General features: G+C 40.2%; 1 protein-coding gene across 6 annotated transcripts; it reads left to right on the top strand.

Annotated features, from left to right (window-relative positions):
* The first annotated feature begins 219 nt into the window (after window positions 1–219).
* Window positions 220–22062, top strand: LOC112248333 (endophilin-B2). 6 transcript variants are annotated; one of them, XM_024417255.2, is made up of 14 exons: window positions 220–500; window positions 1573–1714; window positions 1941–1952; window positions 3549–3677; window positions 8797–8930; window positions 9154–9246; window positions 9461–9472; window positions 13772–13834; window positions 14261–14284; window positions 14500–14589; window positions 15296–15396; window positions 15564–15578; window positions 15718–15919; window positions 20792–22062. In XM_024417255.2, exons 1-14 carry the CDS (start codon window positions 438–440, stop codon window positions 20897–20899), a joined length of 1188 nt encoding a protein of 395 aa, XP_024273023.1. In that variant the 5' UTR covers window positions 220–437; the 3' UTR covers window positions 20900–22062. The 6 variants fall into 6 exon arrangements, with proteins under 6 accessions (XP_024273023.1, XP_024273025.1, XP_024273027.1 ...); XM_024417257.2 differs by lacking the exon at window positions 9461–9472 and having other exon boundaries at window positions 225–500; XM_024417259.2 differs by lacking the exon at window positions 15564–15578 and having other exon boundaries at window positions 225–500.
* Window positions 22063–23672: the final 1610 nt, after the last annotated feature.

Below are 23672 nucleotides of genomic sequence, written 5' to 3'. Positions count from 1 at the left end.
ATAAATCAATTACCAACAGGAACTTCACGGAAGATATATTTTACCCAAACAATAATGTGCCAAGTTCTCAGAATACAATCATGCACGAATATGTATGACATTGTCTTGCAATTAGTCGTGAATACAGAATCAATAATAAAAACCTGTCACTGCATAATAAACCATACGCTGCATAAATTGTAGTATGGGTAAATGATAAAGGTTAGAAGTAATGATTCCAGGACGATGTGTAAATACCAGGGAGGGACACATTACTTGACAGTGACAGAACCGAGCTAGCGCTGTCACTGACTGTGCAACGTAACGTTATGTCCCTGACTGGACATGCAGTAGCTAGCTTGATGCCGTGAACTCTCGTGGAGACGGTGTGTGTGTTTGTTCATCATATATAGCTAACTAGCTAACCTTAGTCGTTGGTTTAGTCAGATACTACTGACATGGATTTCAACGTGAAGAAATTAGCTTCGGATGCAGGAATTTTTTTCACTCGAGCTATACAGGTAACTCATCTAACTATATTTTTGACATTAAATGTATTTCGTGTCTCCAATACATGTACTAAGTAACGTTACTAAAGTGACTATACTGTTGCTCGCTAGCTAATGTTCGATAACTAGCTAGCGTCTGGCTTCAGTAAAAACTGGAAGCATCATTATATATCTGATTTATGCATATTTGCCAGTCCTTTAGCTAGATATTCGAAGGTTTCTGTGCCGTCTGATATAGCATCAAGCTAGCAGTGCCAGTGGCTATCGACAGCTAACTATGTTTTGGCTAACAAACGTTCGCTATCTAACTTAGCTATGTTTTTGAAATAAACTATTTACTTTTCTGTTTCGGGTACAGTCAGTGTGTCTGTGGTCAGATGTAAAAACTGGAGGCATCATTACATATGATTTAGCATATTTGCCAGTACATTAGCTAGATATTAGAGGAAGGTTTCTATGCCGTCTGCTATAGCCACTGGCACTGCTAGCTTGATGCTAGGTAGCTATGTTTTCGCGATCTACAATAGTTATGTTTTCGAAAAACTCTGCTTTTCGGTGTCAGGTACAGTCAGTATCTATGGAGTCAGACGAACTTTCGCGCCCTCACCCCCCCAAAAATGCCAACGCAAGAGATATCTTTCATTATTGCAACTGTGTAACAGGTCATGATGAAAATCTCCCCAGGGAATGACAGTCAGACTGATTTCCTAATGACTATGTTGCACATAAAGCAATGGATGTCTGCTCAGCCAATAGAAAGTGCATTCAGTTTAGTTTATCTTTGTATCTGAACCCATTGGCAGAGGATAATGGGAAAAGACTGGTGAAATATTAGATGGGGAAACTAGTAGGTGTATAGTTTCATGGCCTATGAGGACTTGGCATTTAGTTGTATGCTTTCCAGTAGCCTATGAGGAGACCATGACATGAAGTGCATCCCCAAAACCAGTGATAATGATGCTGCTTCTAGTGGCATGGCATAGGGCAGTTCCATGGGCACCACGTGAAAGTTGATGTTGAGTCGCTGCAATAGGCCTTGTTTACTGAGAACTGAAGGTTGATGCTGTTGTTTCTTTTGTCAAAGTTCACAGGGGAAAAGTTTGGACAGGTAGAGAAGACTGAGCTGGATGCCCACTTTGAGAATCTGCTCAGCCGTGCTGACTCCACTAAAAACTGGACAGAGAAAATCTTCAGGCAGACAGAGGTTCTGCTGCAGCCCAACCCCAGTAAGGCCCAGCATACAAACTGAACTGATCAGGACAGAGGCCTCCAACTCCCACCACCCATCCCTACTCCCTGCTTAATGCAAACACACAGGATAGTTAACCAAAAACACAATTGAAAACCGCTTCAAAAACTTCAGATCAGTTTAAAAAAAAAAGTGAAACATGGTGGTTAGGTTACATGGTGATGGAGTGCTAACCTGTGCCTTTCTGATTCTCCATGCTACAGTTGACAACACTGGTGAGTATCTCTGTCGTGCAATCTTTTCATCCGTGTGGTCTATAGTTCAACAGACAAGTGTTACGATGCTGGGTTTGGGTGTTTTCAAGCACCAGTCTTTTGTGAAAACCTGTTGTTTAGCCTATCCTCTATCGCAAGTAGTACTTATCAGTGAGCAGCTCAACAGCTGTGTCCGTTAGCCACACCAGACAATGACTCAGCACTGCGGGCCTGTGGGTAACATGCAGAAATTAATTCCCATGTTAGTCTCTCTACTAAGTAGGCTGTCCCAGAAAAATATGTAATCTTGGTAGACTGAGAGTCATCTGATCTTTCAACCAATCGATTGGTCAACATTTAAAAATTTGTATTTTTTTCCATATATAGACACACCCTGTGTTTGAATAAAATCAACTATGTGTAGGCTAATGAGCTTGTCTAATGCTTTAAGCCTCCTCCCGCTGCTGCTGGCCTTAGCAGATTCTGCCATTAATTAAGCTCTTAAAGTTGCCGTTAATAGGCTACACTAGCGGTCGGCAACCTTTTTCTTTTTGGGGTGCCAAGTTATCCTACCATTTCTACTGATCTGCGTGGCAGTTATGATTTTAATATGCACATTTTTGTGGAACACGTTAATTTAATTTATAATAGTCTTCATAACTCAAAATCAATGTCATGTGGTTAATCAAAATTCTAAATGAAAATGATACAAATCAAAAAGTAACGTCTATTGCCAATATGTAAAAATAGCCAACATAAAGCCAACAAATAAAAACATTGCAGCCTGCAGGTAGAGAATATTCTGATGAAAATAAATATCCTATAAATCACATTGGCTATCTGCAAGGAACTTGAAACATTGTATCAACTATTGTATTAACTTGGTCCAGCCCAAAGCTAGTGCTAGCGAACTTGCAACATTATATAAAATATTCTGTGTCCTCTTAGAGGTTCCTGCCCCAAACGGACACAGTTGTAGGCTATTTTGCGCAAGGGATAAGAAGTAATCAGGTAGGCCTATTTTATGTTTCCACCAGATCAGAGCATGACATTTTTCCCGCCTTTCATGCTGAGTGGTAATCGAAATTGAGAGAGCTGAAAATGTTTTTCAAATAGGGTACATATAGGAACTGTTGTCATTTTCAGTGGATGTAAAAACAGACTTTGTTTACTTGCTGTTTTGAGGTGAAGAAAAAATGACTTTGAGAAGCTCCACCGGGATGGTGAGTTAAGACAATCAGAAATGGTGTCAGATCCCCAAATGGGCACACTTCTATGCAGTCCTACATTTGCACACAGGCCATGTAGACTAGTCCTACTTCTATATGTGTAATCGGGTGCGTTTCCTAAATCAAGATTGACAGGAGCACTCCAAACAAAAGACAATGAATAAAATGACTACTCGTAATTGTAATGAAGTAAACCAAAACGTTTTCTTACAAGTGTAGCCTAGGTTGTGCACTCTGCAAACAACGTGTCCACTCCTACAATGACAACGGTAATGGCTTACTTTGCTTTGGCATTCTCCTCTCCCACCAATTTCCATTTTCAAGTTTCATTTGATGACTATTTTTGGCCAGTACTCTCTTGAAGCAGGCCTGTTCTTTCTATCTGCAGGTTCCAGGATTGAGGAGTTCCTGTATGAGAAGCTTGACAGAACGGTTCCCTCCAGACCAAATAATGAAGAACTGCTGGGTCATTACATGCAAGATGCGGCAAAAGATTTTGGTCCTGGAACTCCATATGGTGAGTGTGACTCAAGCTTTGTGTAGGCCTACACGGTCTTTCCAGGTGGTATAGAACTGTTTTTTTTTGTTGTATAGGATTGGCAAGTGATAATACAATTTGAGAGAGGAAACTGAGACCGTGTCTTGGACCCCAGTCAAATCCAATAATTAGATTTTCTGGAAAATACATTTCACCTGATGGTCTTACTCAATACATCTCCACTCTGTGCTCTCTCCCTCATGCAATCCCTAAGAATGGCTCGAACCATTTGTGGTACAGTGCCTTCAAAAAGCATTCACAGACCTGGACTTTTTCCACATTTTGTTGTTACAACCTGAACTTAAAATTGATTCAATTTAGATGTTTTGTCACTGGTATAGCACATAATGTGAAATTGGAATGCTGTTTGTAAAAGTTTTACAAGACTCAATAAGTATTCAACCCCTTTGTTATGGCAAGCCTAAATAAGTTCAGGAGTGAAAATGTGCTTAATAAGTTGCATACCTTATATATCCTACACAAAACATTGGTTAAGCTGACATGAATTATCCACCCTTCTCTGCAGTAGCTGTCGTACTGCTAGGTAGCTTTTCTGGCTTGTGCTATAGCCAGACTAATGTTAGATATTAGAGGAAGGTTTCTGTGCCGTTAGCTATAGCCACTGGCACTGCTAGCTTCGCAGAAGTTTTTGCCTTTCGGTTTCAGGTAGTCAGTGTATCTATGCGATCAGACATGACCTTTCATGCCCCCACCCCCCAAAAATACCAATGCAAGTGATATCTTTCATTGTTGTGACAATGTGTAACAGGTCTTGATGAAAATGTCCCCAGGGAATGACAGTCAGATTAATTTCCTAATGTCTATGTTGCATTTAAGCAATGAATTGAGCAATGCATGTCTGCTCAGCCCTTAGAAATTATATTCAGTTGAGTTTTTCTTTGTATCTGAACCCATTGGCAGAGGATACTTGGAATGGGAAAAGACTGGTGAAATATTAGACAACTAGCAGGTGTATTGTTTCATGGCCTATAAGGGCTTGGTATTTAGTTGCATGGTTTAATTCCCCCAAACCAGTGATAATGATGCAGCTTCTAGTGACATGGCATAGGGCAGTTCCATGGGCACCATGTGAAAGTACAATGATACACAGAAACAGTGAAAGTTCACTATTGATGTTGTGTAACTGCAATAGGCCTTGTTAACAGAGAACTGAAGGGTGATGTTATTGTTTCTTTTGCCAAAGTTCATTGGGGACAATTTTGGACAAGTAGAGAAGACTGAGCTGGATATGCTTAACAAGTGACAATAAGTTGCATGGACAAACTCAGTGTGCAATAATAGTGTTTAACATACATTTTGAATGACTACCTCATCTCTGCACCCCACACATACAGGTATCTGTAAGGTTCTTCAGTCGAGCAGTCAATTTCAAACACAGATTCCCACAAGACCAGAGAGATTTTCCAATGCCTCGCAAAGAAGGGCACCTATTGGTAGAAAAGTTTTTTTTAAATTCAGACATTGTATATCCCTTTGAGCATGGTGAAGTTATTAATTACACTTTGAATGGTGTATCAATACACCCAGTCACTACAAAGACACAGGCGTCCTTCCTAACTCAGTGGTGATATATAACACATTACTGTGGAAGCAGGCTGCATCATGTTATGGGTATACTTGTAATCGTTAAGGACTGGAGTTTTTCAGGATAAAAAATTAATGAAATGGAGATAAGCACACACAAAATCTGATTGTCTGCTTTTCACCAGACACTGGGAGATGAATTCACCTTTCAACAGGACAATAACCTAAAACACAAGGGAAAATCTTCGCTGGAGTTGATTACCAAGAAGAGTGAATCTTCCTGAATGGCCGAGTTACATTTTTGACTTAAATCTACTTGAAAATCTATGGCAAGACCTGAAAATGTTTGTCTAGCAATGATCAACAACCAATTTGACAGAGCTTGAAGAATTTTGAAAGCAACAATTTGCCCATTATTACACAATCCAGGTGTGGAAACTCTTACAGTTTATTGTGTGTAGATCAGTGAATTATTATATATATATTTTTTATCCATTTAGAATTCAGGCTGTAACACACAAAATGTAGAATAGTTCAAGGGGTATGAATACTTCCTGATGGTACTGTATATCATGTGAGAAAACATCACCATATCTAGACTCTATGCTCTTTGTCCAAAAGTTTGTAGTGTCACTCTTCCCAAAGCCTTTGCTTACCCTAAAGTGAGTGAGCAGTGAGATTGGTGATCAGGGCTGTTGTGAGCATTAGTCAATTAATCTCCTCCAGCCCCTTCACTCCCCTGCGGTCCAGCCTGTCTCATATCTGTCTGCCCAATAAATCACCTTCACTGGCAATTCTGAGGATCAATAGTGCTCTTTCTCTCTCTCTGTTGTTCAGAGTTGGCTCTGCAGGCTTGGCTCTGCAACGACAACCTTTATGCATAAAGTTTATGCACATATTAGATTATTAGGTTGTCTCTCTGTGGAGCTTTTCTCCTTCAGTTGGAGAAATGTAACTTTGTCACAGAGACCTGAGTGATGGGTCATATACAGATTTATTTAGGGCTCTGCAGACCTCCTGTTTAGCTAGGAGTTGTTTTATAAATGAATTCAGCTAATTTGGAATGGAAAGCTCATGCCAATAAATCCACGTTGGCTTTTTTCCAAGATAAAAATGCACAAATACAGTAGCCTATACTCAGGGTTGGGTAGGTTACTTTCTGAATGTAATCCGTTACTAGTTACCTGTGCAAAATTGTAATCAGTAACGTAACTTTTGTATTGCCTAAACTCAGCAATGTAATCTGATTACATTAAGTTACTTTTAAATTACTTTCCCCTGAAGAGACATTAGAAATAGGCAAAAATGTATGTTACCAATTGAACGACATCTATTGCAGTTTGCATAGCTGGCCATATGTATGTTACGTTTTACTTTATGGGTTGGTTATGTAGGCTTCTTCAAACCCATAGCTTTCTACTACATATTAATAATACAATTCAATTATCTTTATCATAAATAAATATCATTTAAGTCCAAAAATGGATGTAGCAACTATAGATTTCCCCTTTAAGTCTATCAAATGTGTGAGGGTTTGAGCATGTGTCCATTAGGCCTATGAATAAATAAATAAAACATCAGCATGAATTCGATTGAACAATAAAAGCCCCACTTTTATTCAATAGGCTGGGATCCGGACTATGCAGCTGTTACGAGCGCATTTTCACTGGCTGTTCACTGGTTTCAAAAACAATGATTGATAGGCAGTTTAAACTTCTTGAATTGAACTATTATTGGGTTCAAATACACATTTAGATTTGAGAACTAACAACCACAATCCGTAAGGCGCAAATAGCTAAATGAGAGAGCAGCAGTGTGATTCAAGGCGCAAGTTTAAATTTGTTACACCTGAGCGAGTCAGAGACCACTATGATGACACACCAAATGTGCTTGGTGGATTGCGGGAAAAGAGCAGGAATAGGCTTTTGTAGGCTACAGTCCAAGCTATGTCTTCCAATGGTGTGATTCACACTGCTGCTCTCTCAATTAGCTATTTGCGCCTTAAGGATGGTGGTTGATGTGGATGTTAGTTCTCAAATCTAAATGTGTTGTCAATGTGCTATGTAGATATCAATAATAAGTGATATCCGTATCACTGTAGACTACAATACTTCTGTCCTCCTTACCTCCAAGCGTTTATTCAAGTTGGATAAACTTTGGATGGCGACAGCAGTCGCACCATTGGAAGACAAAGCTTGGACTGTAGCCTACAAAAGCCTATTCCTGCTCTTTTCCCGCGATCCATCAAACACATTTGGTGTGTCATCATAGTGGTCTCTGACTCTCAGGTGGAACAAATTTAATCTTGCGCCTTTTTTCAATGCTGGTTTGAATGTCATTGAGAAAACAGAGACGTGTCAAATATTTATTTTTTGCAAACATCCTTTCTGAATTTAAAAGTAATCCTTGAAGTAATCATCTAGTTTTTCAAAAGTATCTGTAGTCTGGTTACAATATTTTTGGTGGTAACGGATTACAGTTCCCGTTTTTTTGTAATCCCTTACATGTATTCCGTTACTCCCCAAACCTGCCTACACTAAGCAAGTTACGTTTATACGCTGTAATTCCCTCCTCCATGAGAGAAACAGGCATGTTTTAGTGATTTTTTTAAATAATTTGATTTATAATGAATTCATTTGTACACAGGTTATTCTGTTCTGTAGCTAGGCATAAATGTCAGACATCTTTGGAACCGTGGAAGAGCAATCAATCCCATTCTCTCCTCTCCTGCCATAGCAACTATTACTAGATGAGCACTCCGTTGCTTTAATCAGGCCGTTAGTGGCCTGTTTCACAGTGGTGGCTTTTAGTGATGCAGCCTTCCGTGTTGATGGGTGGAGAGCCACTATTTCAACATAGTTTTTCGAACAGCAAAGATGTGTAGAAAAACCTTTCCTCAGTATTAGAATGCGGTCTGTCCATGTTTGACACTGATTTGCATACTTCAAATTCTGCTAGTATAGGCCTTTTTGATGCTATAATCATTGCTCTGTGTTGTTATTCATTAGATATCCCCTTGAGGTCTGTAATCTAGTCTGGGGAAACCCAAATGTTAAGATGTTGAATTTTAAGTTTTGTTGTTTTGGTATAAGTCATGTCAAGAATGTCACCGTGTCTAGAGGTTCCGTCAGTGTGGCCCTCCCCCTCTCTTTGCAGGTATATTGTAGTTGGCCAAGGTTCTCCCACACTCTATCTCAGCTGCAGTGCATTCATTATTGATGCACTGGGTGTTGCTATCTAGATGGAGCTCTGAATCTACACTACTACACCTAAACAGCAGGCTTTGTGGGGTAGGCTCATCAGTGCATTGATAGACAGTTGGTGAAGGGGCATTTGTGCCATAGATTACTGGGATGGGAATAGCCTAAATGTTTGTTACAGGTTGTATTGAGCTACCATGTCCTATTGCTCTAGACTTTGTCTGTTTGTATTCTTCTGATAAGTAATACGTCATTCCTCTGATAAGTACGTCTTCTGATAAGTAATGTCATTCATAGTTAATAAGTCACTGCTAGGCCTATATTTCACATATATTGTGTGTGTGCTGCTGTAGGTAGCACCCTGATCAAAGTAGGCGATTGTGAGAGGAGACTGGGCAGTGTACAGAGGGAGTTCCTACAGACCTCCGCTATCGGCTTCCTCACCCCACTCAGGAACTTTCTGGAAGGAGACTGGAGGACCATCTCAGTGAGTCTGGCTATCTGGCCTCAGAGGGACATCTTGGGATTGCATGCAGACCAGTGTGTAGACCAGGATTTAATACAATGCTAATCAACACCTTGGGGTTTAGTTTTCTACTTATTCCTATATGGATGTAGCAGAGTTTTAGGACCTAGCCAACTTAACCCCACACATACAGGCTACATTTATGTTGTGCAGAGAGTTGCTGATCTTCTCCTCCCTGTCTCAGAAAGAGAGGCGTCTCCTGGAGAACCGCAGACTGGACCTGGACTCTTGTAAAGCACGGCTGAAGAAAGCCAAATTAGCAGAGTCCAAGGCTGCGGTGAGTATACCCTCCTCTCCCTGTTCCCCTTTAGCTGCATCATGTAGCCATGAGTCTACCCTCCTCTTCCTGTTTCCCTTCAGCTGCATCATTTAGCCATGAGTCTACCCTCCTCTTCCTGTTCCAGTTCAGCTGCATCATGTAACCAGGCTCCAATTCAGCGTGAACTGCTACTGCTAACTAACATCTATCTCTGTTCTAATTATGTTCACAGTATGAGGGAGAAGTGAGTATTAGTGTAAAATATTGTCCACGTTGGTTATTTTTCCCCCCCTTTTTTCTTTCTGACATGCTCTGCCCATTTTCTCATTGGCACTTTGAAATCCAGTTGAACGCATGTGAGAAGCCAAGAGAGCGAGAGAAGACTTTCATGTTCTTTTGAAAGTGAAAGAAAGGATCTTGTGGCATGGTACACTGGAGCAAACCCATATATGACCCTAGAGCAGTGGTATTCAAACTTTTTCAACTGGGACCCCATTTTTTTTACCATCAGAATTTCTGGGGACACCACCTCAAATGTAATGACACAATCATAAAATTACGATTTTTACATCTGTGTGGTGTGTGTGTGCCGTGCCTTCGGAAAGTTACAGCCTTATTCTTAAATGGATTAAAATAAAATATTTTCAATCTACACACAATACCCCATAATGACAAAGGAAAAACAGATAAGTTCGAAAAAATGAATAGAAATACCTTATTTACATAAGTATTCAGACCCTTTGCTATGAGACTCGAAATTAAGCTCCAGTGCATCCTGTTTCCATTGATAATCCCTGAGAGGTTGCTACATCTTGATTGGAGTCTGTGATTTGGTAAGGCATGTCAGCAAAAATGTGTCTCAAGGGAATTGTCCGTAGAGCTCAGAGACATTAGTTCAAAGGCACGGATCTGGGGAAGGGTACCAAAACATTTCCCACAGCATTGAAGGTCCACAAGAACACAGTGGCCTCCATCATTCTTAAATGGAAGAAGTTTGTAACCACCAAGACTTCCTAGAGTTGGCCGCCCGGCCAAACTGAGCAATCAGGGGAGAAGGGCCTTGGGTAGGGAGGTGACCAAGAACCCAATGGTCACTGACAGAGCTCCAGAGTTCCTCTGTGGAGATGGGAGAACCTTGCAGAAGGACAACTCCACAAATCAGGCCTTTATGGTAGAGTGGCCAGATGGAAGCCACTCCTCAGTAAAAGGCACACGACAGTCCGCTTGGAGTGTGCTGTAAGGCACCTAAAGGACTCTCAGACCATGAGAAATAAGATTCTCTGGGCTGATGAAGCATGGTGGTGGCAGCATCATGCTGTGGGGATGTTTTTCAGCGGCAGGGACTAGGACACTAGTCAGGATTGAGGCAAAATACAGAGAGATCCTTGACGAAAACCTGCTCAAGGACCTCAGACTGGGGCAAAGGTTCACCTTCCAACAAGACATTGATCCTTAACATATAGCCAAGACAACACAGGAATGACTTCGGGACAAGTCTCTGAATGTCCTTGTGGCCCAGCCAGAGCCCGGACGTGAACCCGATCGAGCAACGCTCCCCATCCAACCTGACAGAGCTTGAGAGGATCTGCAGAGAAGAATGGCAGAAACTCCCCAAATACAGGTGTGCCAAGCTTGTAGCGTCATACCCAAGAAGACTCGAGGCTGTAATTGCTGTCTAAGGTGCTTTAACAAAGTATTGAGTAAAGGGTCTGAATACATACATACATACATGCATACATACATACATACATACATACAGTTGAAGTCGGAAGTTTGCATACACTTAGGTTGGAGTTATTAAAACTCATTTTTCAACCACGCCACAAATTTCGTGTTACGATAGTTTTGTTAGGTCGGTTAGGACATTTACTTTGTGCATGACAAGTTATTTTTCCAACAATTGTTGACAGACAGATTATTTCACTTACAATTCACTGTATCACAATTCCAGTGGGTCAGAAGTTTACATATAATAAGTTGACTGTGCCTTTAAACAAAGATCATACATTTTGGAGAAATGTCCTCTGGGCTGATGAAACAAAAATAGAACTGTTTGGCTATAATGACCAATGTTATGTTTGGAGGAAAAAGGGAGAGGCTTGCAAGCCGAAAATACTATCCCAACCGTGAATCACAGGGGTGGCAGCATCATGTTGTGGGGGTGCTTTGCTGCAGGAGGGACTGGTGCACTTCACAAAATATAAAGTATCATGACGAAGGAAAATTGTGGATATATTGAAGCATCATCTCAAGACATCAGTCAGAAAGATAAAGCTTTGTTGCAAATTGGTCTTCCAAATGGACAATGACCCCAAGCATACTTCCAAAGTTGTGGCAAAATGGCTTACGGACAACAAAGTCAAGGTATTGGAGTGGCCATCACAAAGCTCTGACCTCAATCCCATAGAACATTTGTGGGCAGAACTGAAAAAGAGTGTGCGAGCAAGGAGGCCTACAACCTGACTCGGTTACACCAGCTCTGTCAGGAGGAATGTGCCAAAATTCACCCAACTTATTGTGGGAAGCTTGTGGAAGGCTACCCAAAACATTTTACTCAAGTTAAACAATTTAAAGGCAATCGTACCAAATACTAATTGAGTGTATGTAAACTTCTGACCCACTGGGAATATGATGAATGAAATAAAAGCTGAAATAAATCATTCTTTCTACTATTATTCTGACATTTCGCATTCTTAAAATAAAGTGGTGATCCTAACTGACCTAAGACAGGGAATATTTACTAGGATTAAATGTCAGGAATTGTAAAAAAAAACAGAGTTTAAATGTATTTGGCTAAGGTGTATGTAAACTTCCAATTTCACTATATATACATACATACATATTGGGGAACCCACTGCAGTTCCCAGTGGTGTTGCAACCTCGACTTTGAATACTACTGCCCTAGAGACAGCACAACTGAGTAGTACACTAAATCATTTGTAAAATGGAACAGAAGTGTCTTTAAATTGGACCAGTGTATGGGTGCAACGTGACTAACTGCATCCAATTACCAAGTTCATCCTCCTATTAAATCACAAAGGGCTTTTTGAGACCAGTAGTGAGAGGAATGGCCCTGTCCCATGTGAGTACAGATGACTTGGTTTAAAAGTTCTGATTGGTAACATGCTTGCCCAATTATACCATGTCCAGTGAATGTCTACCTCCACATCACATTCCCAGCTCCCACTCTCAGTGAGAGCATTTGAAATGTTAAGATGTATGGCTGTTTTTTTCCTTCAGGTCAAAGATCTAATTTGATACGGTATGTTTTCTTGATAGCATGATTTAATAAACCGATATACAGAACTCCGTAAACACATTTTATTTTGATTGTAGACTAATTTCAAATCAGACCTTTGAAACCTGTATGCATGGTGATTGCCACATGAAGGCATGCACATTTTTCAAAATATGTTTGTTTAGCGTACTTATTTATTTCCTGCAAAATATTTGTATTTTAGAAGTACTTTAATTACATTAGGATTTGGCCAGCCCAATGTAATGATTAAGAAGTCAATTGAGAGTAATTTACTGTATTCGATTAGATAGATGTATTGCCCTCTGAAAAGGAAATTATTTTCCACAGACCTCAACATTTTACAGAAACTCTACATAAAAGATCAAACCAACTTATCACCCAGTCCAAGACATAACATTCACAGTTTCTTCTTCCATGCTCCATATATGATAGATTAACCTCAGTGACCAGACGACCAGAACTATTCTCCAGGTATACTGTAGGCTACACATTCTATAGGCTACTGCACACATATTTGTTTTAAATCCAGCACCTGGTTTGTTTGGGGATAGAATGAGATGATGGCTGTCTTTAAGGGCTATGACAATGACAGGCTGTGTACACATCTCTCATGCTGCTGAGTTTATTTACACATGCTACATGGTCGTCGTCCTTCTAGTCTAACACGCCTTGGGACTCCAGGCAGTAGATGTGCAGCACAGGAGGTTGATGGCAACTTAATTGGGGAGGACGAGCTTGTGGTAATGGCTGGAGCAGAATAAGTGGAAACCATGTGTTTGATTTCATTCGCTCCGGTGCAGCCATTATTATGAACAGTCCTCTCCACAGCAGCGTTCACTGATATGAGGGTGAAGAAAGATATTTGTACCATTCCAGGGCTCTACAGTGGGACCATTTTACTCAAATATGTGCCTAAATATTTTGCTTTGGGACCTGGAATGTTTATATTGGAACACCAGTGTGCCTAGAAAAAGTAAGGATTTTAGCTTTAATATCTGAAATATTTTTAATTGTGCTCCTACATTTCTTTGTATGCACATACATTTTTCAACTTAGGCGCGCACACGTGCTCCTTGTAAAAAAGGTCAGCGTAGAGCACTGCAGTCTTTGATTGGCCAGTGTTCGCAGAACAGACTCATATCAAGATAATAACAAAGGGTTTAGTTTTTGCTATGTGTGCGTCCCTGTCACATGACTCTCTTATACTTTTGGTTTTGTTTGTCCTTTTGTGTTTGTTTGGTGCACACCATACTGTATGTGTAAACTGCTCTGCCGTGTCTGTAGGCTGTGCCTGATTTTCAGGAAACCAGGCCCAGAAATTATGTCCTCTCTGCCAGTGCATCTGCGGTAAGGAGCTTAAACAGCCAGTCCACTCTACACTAACACTGTACATGTAGCCTACTGTCACTTTACAAATTCTATGGTATTTCTTCATATCACCAGATTGTTTCTGGCATAGTAATATAGTAATCCATTATCTATGTGGTACTTGACTTATCACAGACAGTCTAATTTCCCAGGCACAATGACCAAAAGTAGGGCAAAGAAAGCACTTCAAAGGTGTTATACTTCAATTGATCCAAATAAAATGAACTCTGAATGCAGGACCAAAACATTTGGAATATGCTTTCTTTTGAATGCACCCCTGAGTTGAAAATCTATTTCTTTACTGTCATCAGTCTCAATCCAATCTAAGAATGTGTGTGTCTCCCCTGTGATGTCATCAGAATGTGTCTCTCACTCCCCCTCTCTTGTTGCCCTGCCACTTTTCAGCTCTGGAGCGAGGAGGTGGACAAAGTGAGTATGACATGTTTGGACACCCTCCTCCTCCTCCTCTTGTACTGTATAAATAAGTAATATCTTTACTCCTAGTGAGCTTTGTTTCTAGGTAAAGTGTCTCTCTTTTCACAAGTTATCACCTTCAGAGTTCACAAGAACAAAACAGCTGATAATGGAAAATGGGGGCTGTAGTATTACATGATACCGCTCTGTTTGTTTTGGTTGTTCTGTAGGCAGAACATGAGCTTCGAGTGGCACAGACAGAGTTTGACAGACAGGCAGAGGTCACACGGCTCCTGTTGGAGGGCATCAGCAGTACACACGTGAGTCATGAGGTCAAACTTGTAGAGTGGACCAACATGACCACTACACATGGCCACTCTCTTCAGCATATGCACTGTTTACCAGGTAATAAGTTAGGGATAATCAATAAGGGGCTTTATGGAAAATAATGAACGATGTGGAAGGTGTGTTAGTGCGCTGTGGACTAACCTTCCACAGAGTTTCATTATTTTCCAGAAAATGCATAGAGCCCTGAGTTGATTATCCCTTTATACCATCATTTAACACATTTGCAGCAACATTTTTTTTACATTTGCAGGTAGAAATGTGTTCAACATCCACTAAAGTAGGTAGCAAGGTTACTAGATAGCTACAGTAGTTGCCTTGGCAACCAAACATACTTACTGGTTTTTGCTAACCAAACAATCAGTCCTATCTTGTTATTATGAATTAATAACATATTGAAAATCGAATTCAACCGTGTCAATGTTTTCAATTTGACTTTTGCCTTCAAAAGCAGCTCAAACATAGAACATGTAAGACTGAACTATAGCTATTGAATTCTACTGTACTGATATACCGTGCATTATAGGGAAATAATGCATGCACCAGAATGCACTTCAAGCCAATGAGAAACGAGTATTCAACAATGCCATGGTATAAACTGTTTTAATATGGTGGGGACAGGGTATGTTGAGGGGGACCAAGTAACAACTGTGTTATGTGTTTTGGGTATGTTGTCTGTAGGTGAACCACCTGCGCTGCCTGCATGAGTTTGTGGAGGCACAGACAGCCTATTACAAGCAGTGTCACCTGCACATGCAGGACCTGCAGAAAGAGCTGGACAGGTGAGGACTGGCTCTGGGTAGATGCACAACTTTATATTGGACATACTAGCATACTTAGTTAGCTGGGCTGTCTAGATCTGGCTTTTATTTGCTGCAGTGTTTGCTATTGAAATGGATGTAAGCTGTTTATCAATGACCATCTCCACTATTATCTCTTATGCTCTCAGTTCCAATGGAGATGTGTAAGTAACATTTGATGACAATTACAGTTGAACTCACCATTACTCAACATATTTTTGTTAACCGTTAGTAAAGTCTGATTATTCCCCAGGGAATGTGCTGTGTACCTTATGAATGTCTTCATTCCCTAAACCTCTGCAGGTTTCCCAATGTGTTTGCTGGTAACCCAGGCCACTCCATGGCCTCCGGTGGCTCCTCTCCCCTGGACCCTGCCAGCGCTGTGGAGACAGACACGCTGAAGATCGAGGAGGTGCAGGCCCCTGCCACAGGCACACGCAAGGCCAAGGTCCTGTACGACTATGACGCTGCCGACACCAGTGAGCTATCCCTACTGGCTGACGAGGTGAGCACACAAACACACACACAGAATTCTACCTGCACACCCGTCATTAGTTGAATCCGGTGTATCCGTGCAGTGCTATAATATGTAGTATGGTGGGCAGGAAACGGTCTACAGTCTTGAAACAGCTAGGACTAGATGGAATATACAAGATAGTGTTTTTTTGTGTTTAACTTATTCTGTACATAATGTTTCTGCCACTGTCTCTTATGACCGAAAATAGCTTCTGGATATCAGAACAGCAATTACTCACCTCGAACTGGACGAAGATTTTTTCTTTAACCTCTAGTGACACCCCATCCTGTGAACGGGACCATTGTCATCATCTGACACTAATTAGCATAACGCAACGGACGTAAATATTCCTAGAAAATATTCCTATTCATAAAAATCACAAATGAAATATATTGAGACACAGCTTAGCCTTTTGTTAATCACACTGTCATCTCAGATTTTCAAAATATGCTTTGCAGCCAAAGCTAGACAAGCATTTGTGTAAGTTTATCGATAGCCTAGCATAGCATTTTGTCCAGCTAGCAGCAGGTAACTTGGTCACGGAAATCAGAAAAGCAATCAAATTAAATCGTTTACCTTTGATGAGCTTCGGATGTTTTCACTCACGAGACTCCCAGTTAGATAGCAAATGTTCCTTTTTTCAAAAAATATTATTTTTGTAGGCGAAATAGCTCCGTTTGTTCTTCACGTTTGGCTGAGAAATCGCCCGGAAATTGCAGTCACGAAAATGGCGAAAAATATTCAAAATTAGCTACATAATATCGACAGAAACATGGCAAACGTTGTTTATAATCAATCCTCAAGGTGTTTTTCAAATATCTATTCGATAATATATCAACCGGGACTGGTGGCTTCTTAGTAGGATAAGAGAGAAACCATGGCCGCATTTGTCCTTTACGCACCAAACACTCTGAGAGACTTCAGCTGACCACTGACGCAATGTTGACGTTCAAAATAAAAGCCTGAAACTATGTATTGTGACACTAGACACATTAGGGAAGCCATAGAAAAAGTAATCTGGTTGATAGCCCATTCACTGCTCAATAGGGACGCATAGGAACGCAGAGCATTCTAAATAAGAGTCCCTTCCTGTTTGGATTTTTCTCAGGCTTTCGCCTGCAACATCAGTTCTCTTATACTCACAGACAATATTTTTACATTTTTGGAAACTTTAAAGTGTTTTCTATCCTAAGCTGTAAATTATATGCATATTCTAGCATCTTGTCCTGACAAAATATCCTGTTAACTACGGGAATGTTATTTTTCCAAAAATGAAAATACTGCCCCCTAATCACAAAAGGTTAATGAGTCGAACGCAAAGGATTTACTGCTGATATCAGGCCTAAATCCCTGTAATTCGCATGAAGAGGAGATGCCGATACAGGGGACGCAGTTCCGGGTGCCTTGTGAGAATTCGTCGGCAAGTGGGGAACCCGTCTCTGCACGTTGGTCAATGGGACGGATGGTAATCATTGAAGAATAAACTGGATGAGCTCCGTTCGAGACTATCCTACCGGGGCATTAAAAATGCTAATATCTTATGTTTCACCGAATCGTGGCTGAACGACGACATGGATAATATACAGTTGACTGGGTTTTCCATGCATCGGCAAGACGGAACGGCTACCCCCAGTAAGACGAGCGGTTTGTCAATAAGTCTTTGTCAATAAATAGATATCTCATGTTTAAGAAGTCTCAAGATGTTGCTCGCCTGAGGTAGACAACGTCATGATAAGCTGTAGACCACACTATTTACCAAGACAGTTTTAATCTATATTTTTCATATCTGTCTATTTACTGGCACTGCCCGCACTCAACAAGCTGAATAAGGCCATAAGCAAACAAGAAAATGCTCATCCAGAGGCGATGCTCCTAGTGGCTGCGGACTTGAATGCAGGAAAACTTAAATCTGTTTTAACTAATTTCTACAAGCATGTCACATGTTCAACTAGAGAAAAAAAACCTCTAGACCACCTTTACCCCACAAAGACACATACAAAGCTATCCCTCACCCTCCATTTGGCAAATCTGACTAATTCTATCCTCCTGATTCCTGTTTACAATAAAAAAACTAAAGCAGGAAGTACCATTGGCTCGCTCAATATGGAAGTGGTCAGATGACGCAGATGCTAAGCTACAGGACTGTTTTGCTAGCACAGACTGAAATATGTTCAGGGATTCATCCGATGGCGTGAGGAGTACACCACATCAGTCACTGGCTTCATCAATAAGTGCATTGATGACGTCGCCCCCACAGTGCCCATACGTACTAGAGGTCGACCGACTACGATTTTTCAACGCCGATACCGATTATTAGAGGACAAAAAAAAAGCTGATACCGATTAATCGAACAATTTTAAAAAACATGTATATATACAGTGGGGCAAAAGTATTTAGTCAGCCACCAATTGTGCAAGTTCTCCCACTTAAAAAGATGAGGCCTGTAATTTTCATCATAGGTACACTTCAACTATGACAGACAAAATGAGAAGAAAAAAAATCCAGAAAATCACATTTGTAGGATTTTTTAAATGAATTTATTTGCAAATTATGGTGGAAAATAACTATTTGGTCACCTACAAACAAGCAAGATTTCTGGCTCTCACAGACTTTTTTGCCCCACTGTGTATACACATTTTTTGTAATAATGACAATTGCAAGAATACTGAATGAACACTTATTTTAACTTAATATAATACATATTATGGGCTTTTGGATGGGTGTTCTTAAGGTGATTCCACAGGTGGTTGGTATTTTTTGATTTAGCTGTTGCTGACCCCATGCTTACATCTTTATCACAAATAGACACCTTGCTTTCCCTGGTGCCAATTCCATCTAATAGTCCCACACTGGTGCTCTGCTTTTCTCTGCCATCTGTAAAACACACACAGCTCTAAAGTGACAATGATACTGAAGTGTCTGCTTAGGAGACAAATACTCTCAACTATTTGAATAAAAATAGTTTAAGTTACCTGTGATGAATGTTGAAAACAAACTGTACTTTCTATATGCAGGAAATCCTATTTTAATAATGGACATGGTAAGAATTGACCATCAAAGTGTGAGTCAAAATTCCCATGACACCTTCTAACAAAATCTGAAAAGCGGTTCCTTCATTCATTTATTCCATAGGATATTTTTAGATTCACTTAAAATAAGGTCTGTTTCGTTTAGGCTTACACCACCTTGCCAATTTTATAACTGTGTAGATATCCATAGGACAAGGTAACTCTGATCAATATTGGCTAAATATAAGCGAAGATCCATTTTTTTTGTAGAGTGGATTTATGAAAATATTTTGTCAAATGTTACCTTATCCTAGTGAGATTTACATGGGTATCAAAACGCCGAGGCGGTTTAAGCCTGAACGAAACACAGACCTTATTTGAAGTAGATCAAGACATTCTCTATGGAAGACATGAACGGCAAAATAACGAAGGAACCCCTTTCAAGTTCAGTCGCAAGTTATTACAGGAATTATAACGCGTCAACTATTTCTCTCTAAACCATATACCTTTGACTATTACGAGCCTGCTGCCGCCTACCACCCCTTAGTCAGACTGCTCTATTAAATATCAAATCATAGACTTAACTATAATAAACACACAGAAATACGAGCCTTAGGTCAAATCCGGAAACTATCACCTCAAACCAAATGTTTATTCCGTTCCGTATTTTTTATCTAACGGGTGGCATCCATGAGTCTAAATATTCCTCTTACATTGAAGGTTGTGCAATGTTATGTCATAATTACGTAAAATTCTGGTAAATTAGTTCGCAAAGAGCCAGGCGGCCCAAACTGTTGCATATACCCGGACTCTGCATGCAATGAACGCAAGAGAAATGACACAATTTCACCTGGTCAATATTGCCTGCTAACCTGGATTTATTTTAGCTAAATATGCAGGTTTAAAAATATATACTTGTGTATCGATTTTAAGAAAGGCATTGATGTTTATGGTTAAGTACAGATTGGAGCAACGTCAGTCGTTGACTTATGTCAATTTACAAGATAAGTTTAATGCTAGCTAGCAACTTACCTTGGCTTACTGCATTCGCGTAACAGGTAGGCTCCTCGTGAGGCAGGTGGTTAGTGCGTTGGACTAGTTAACTGTGAGGTTGCAAGATTGGATCCCCCGAGCTGACAAGGTAAAAATCTGTTGTTCTGCCTCCTTCCTAGGCCGTCATTGAAAATAAGAATGTGTTCTTAATTTACTTGTCTAGTAAAATAAAGATTAAATAAAGGTGTAAAAAAATATTTAAATCTGCATCCAAAAATAACGATTTCCGATTGTTATGAAAACTTGAAATGGGCCCTAATTAATCGGCCATTCCGATTAATTGGTCGACCTCTAGTACATACATACCCCAACCAGAAACAATGTATTACAGGCAACATCCGCACTGAGCTAAAGGGTAGAGCTGCCGCTTTCAAGGAGCAGGACTCTATCCCGCTATGCACTCCGACAAACCATCAAACAAATGTCAATACAGGACTAAGATAGGCCCCAAGAGATCCACAGATGAAGCAATCTCTATTGCACTCCACACTGCCCTTTCCCAAGTGGACAATAGGAACACCTATGTGAGAATGCTGTTCATTGACTACAGCTCAGTGTTCAACACCATAGTGCCCTCAAAGCTCATCACTAAGTTAAGGATCCAGCCAACTTCAACCAACTGTGGGACGCATTGGAGTCAACATGGGTCAGCATCCCTGTGGAACGCTTCTGACATCTTGTAGAGTCTATGTCCCGACAAATTGAGGCTGTTCTGGGGGGGGGCACACAACTCAACATTAGGAAGGTGTTCTTAATATTTTGTACACTCTGTGCATGTTATTATTTTGTCTTTTCCCAGCTAATCACAGTTTACACAGTGCCAGGCATGGACTCAGACTGGCTGGTGGGAGAGAGAGGGAACCAGAAAGGGAAGGTGCCTGTCACATACCTGGAGCTGCTCAGCTAAAGAAATAAATTGAAAGATGCACGCTTGCAACATTGCACTCACATGCCTTCAAACATGCTGACGTTGACAAATTCAACCAAACACACCCACATGCTGTACGCACACGGACCGCATTACATCATTGGTGAATATGAAGGCAAATGCACAACATTGAATACGGAGGAATAGTTACCATCACAACTCGGCCGAAAATTCTGAAATGTAAGATATTTACTTACTGAAATGCCCTGTATTATTCAGGCTTTGATGACCTTTGGTGACCTTTCACAGCTGTGGAAAAAGCTTCATACAGCCTGCCCACACACTTGCACCTGTTTTAGACATCTATCCCAAATCCATTATTTTTATGTGGAACATTCCATACACCCTGTGCACCTCTCGTTAGTCCACATTCCTATATTGTCATTTTCCTGGACACCTCTACCACTACCTGGCACTGAAACATTTCATGGCTGTATGCCCTGCTTAGTGACTAACCAGAAATTGAAGCACTCATACAGCGCCGATTTGAAGCACTCCTAGTCTTTTACTAACTGCCTTAAAATAATGGGAGAGAGGCTGTGTCCATCTGCTGTAACTCATAGAATGTATTGGACACACTGCAATGTCCACACTCCAGTTTGCCTGTTCGCTTAGGACACTTATTTTGAAGAGGACAAGCCAGATCTTACACAGAACATACATTTTGGCATGCAAAACTGTAACTTATTATTTAAGTATCTGTGGTGAGTTATATTCCCATTTGTGTCCCTTTTTTTAGTTTGCTCTTTTTGCTGTTCTGTTTCTTTAACATGTCATTATTCCTTTAGTTGAATTGTTTGATCCGATGTTGTCTTTTCTGTGATAGTCTCAGTGTCTTCAAGACAGGACCTAGGCTGCTACATGTGCTACTGGCAGGAGTTAGTCAGACTACTCTGCTCAATGCAAAGCCTCTGTCTTTCTTGTAATCAGAATTTTAATGCCTGTATATTTATTTCTCATAGACCTTTTAGTACCAAAGCAAACCTAAGTATGCATGCACTCTGTCATGGTTTGTGATGCTGTGACTGTTTTGCCATATCTTGTTTTGACCCTTTTCTGCCTTTTACTGTCAATGTATTTATTGTCTGTTCCCAAGCCATGCTGGGTGAATGCGTAGGATGTAATAAAAAATATGCTTTGGACACAATCTAGTTTGTGTGGTTTGTCAGTTCAGGTTCTTAATCTAATATTCTGGTGTAGTAGTCTGTCGGATTGGAAGTAATCATTATTAAATACATATTTTTTTCAAATTCAAACTTTGTCCATTCTATAACTCGTACTGGTAATTACAACACGCTCTCCTTTTTACAATATTTTCTATGACTACTGCATCAACATGTTCATGCGTATAAAGTATTTTAATCTGGCATGTTTGGCATTAATGTAATGATTTCATTTCAAATAAACAATTCAAGAAATATAGCTTAAACCCATATTTCAAATAAGTACTATAGGTCATTTGTCTAGCAAATCGGTGGATATACAATATGTACAGTGCCTTCAGAAAGTATTCACACTCCTTGAAGTTTTCCACATTTTGTTAAAAAGGGATTCAATTGAGTTTTTTTCTTTCACTGGCCTACAAACAATAGCCCATAATGTCAGTTTTCAGAAATGTTTTCAGCTTTTCATTTTTAATTAATTGTCAATAAGTAATAAACCCGTTTGTTATGACAAGCCTAAATAAGTTAAGGAGTTAACATTTGCTTAATAAGCCACATAATATGTTGCATGGACTCACTCTGTGTGAAATAAGTGTTTAACATAGTCATAAACTCATCTCTGTACCCCGCACATACAATTATCTGTATTATTATGTCCCTCAGTCTAGCAGTGAATTTCAAACACAGATTCAACCACAAAAACCAGGGAGGGTTTCCTGGGCCTTGCAAAGAATGGCATCTATTGGTAGATGTGTAAACATAAAAAAGCAGACATTGAATATCCCTTTGAGCCTGGTGAAGTTATTAATTACACCCAGTCACTACGAAGATACAGGTGTTCTACCTAACCCAGTTGCCAGAGAGGATGGAAACCCCTCAGGGATTTCACCCAACTTTAAAACAGTTCAAGTTTAATACCTATTATAGGAAAAAACTGATGGTCACAACATTGTAGTTACTCCACAATATTAACCTAAATGACAGAGTGAAAAGAAAAAAATATTCCAAAACATGTATCCTGTTTGCAACAAGGCACTAAAGTAATACTGCCGAAAATGTATGTCCTGCATACAGTGTTTTCACAAATCCGACAACATATTATTCAGTTCCACTCTTCGTATTTTCAAACATGGTGGTGGGTGAATCATGTTATGGGTATGCTTGTCAACGGCAAGGACTAGGGAGTTAAAAAACAAAAAAATGGAATAGAGCTAAGCACAGGCAAAATCTTAAAAACCTGGTTGTCTGCTTTCCAACAGACACTGGGAGATAAATTCACCTTTCAGCAGGACAATAACCTAAAACACGAGGCCAAATATACACTGGAGCTGCTTACCAAAACAACATTGATTGTTCCGGTGTGGCCTAAGTTACAGTTTTGATTTAAATCGGCTTGACTATGGCAAGACTTAAAAATGGCTGTCTAGCAATGATCAACAACCAACTTGAGCTTGAAGAATTTTGAATGTGCAAGGATTGTACAACCCAGGTGCACAAAGCTCTTATTTACTTACCCAGAAAGACTCACAGCTGTAATCGCTGCCAAAGGTGATTCGAAAATGTATTGACTCAGGGTTATAAATACTTAT

This window comes from Oncorhynchus tshawytscha, linkage group LG04, assembly GCF_018296145.1.
Source record: "Oncorhynchus tshawytscha isolate Ot180627B linkage group LG04, Otsh_v2.0, whole genome shotgun sequence".
In the NCBI taxonomy this organism is placed as follows: Eukaryota; Metazoa; Chordata; class Actinopteri; order Salmoniformes; family Salmonidae; genus Oncorhynchus; species Oncorhynchus tshawytscha.
Note: the sequence above shows the minus strand (reverse complement) of the source record. Positions and strands in the feature narration are given on the sequence as shown.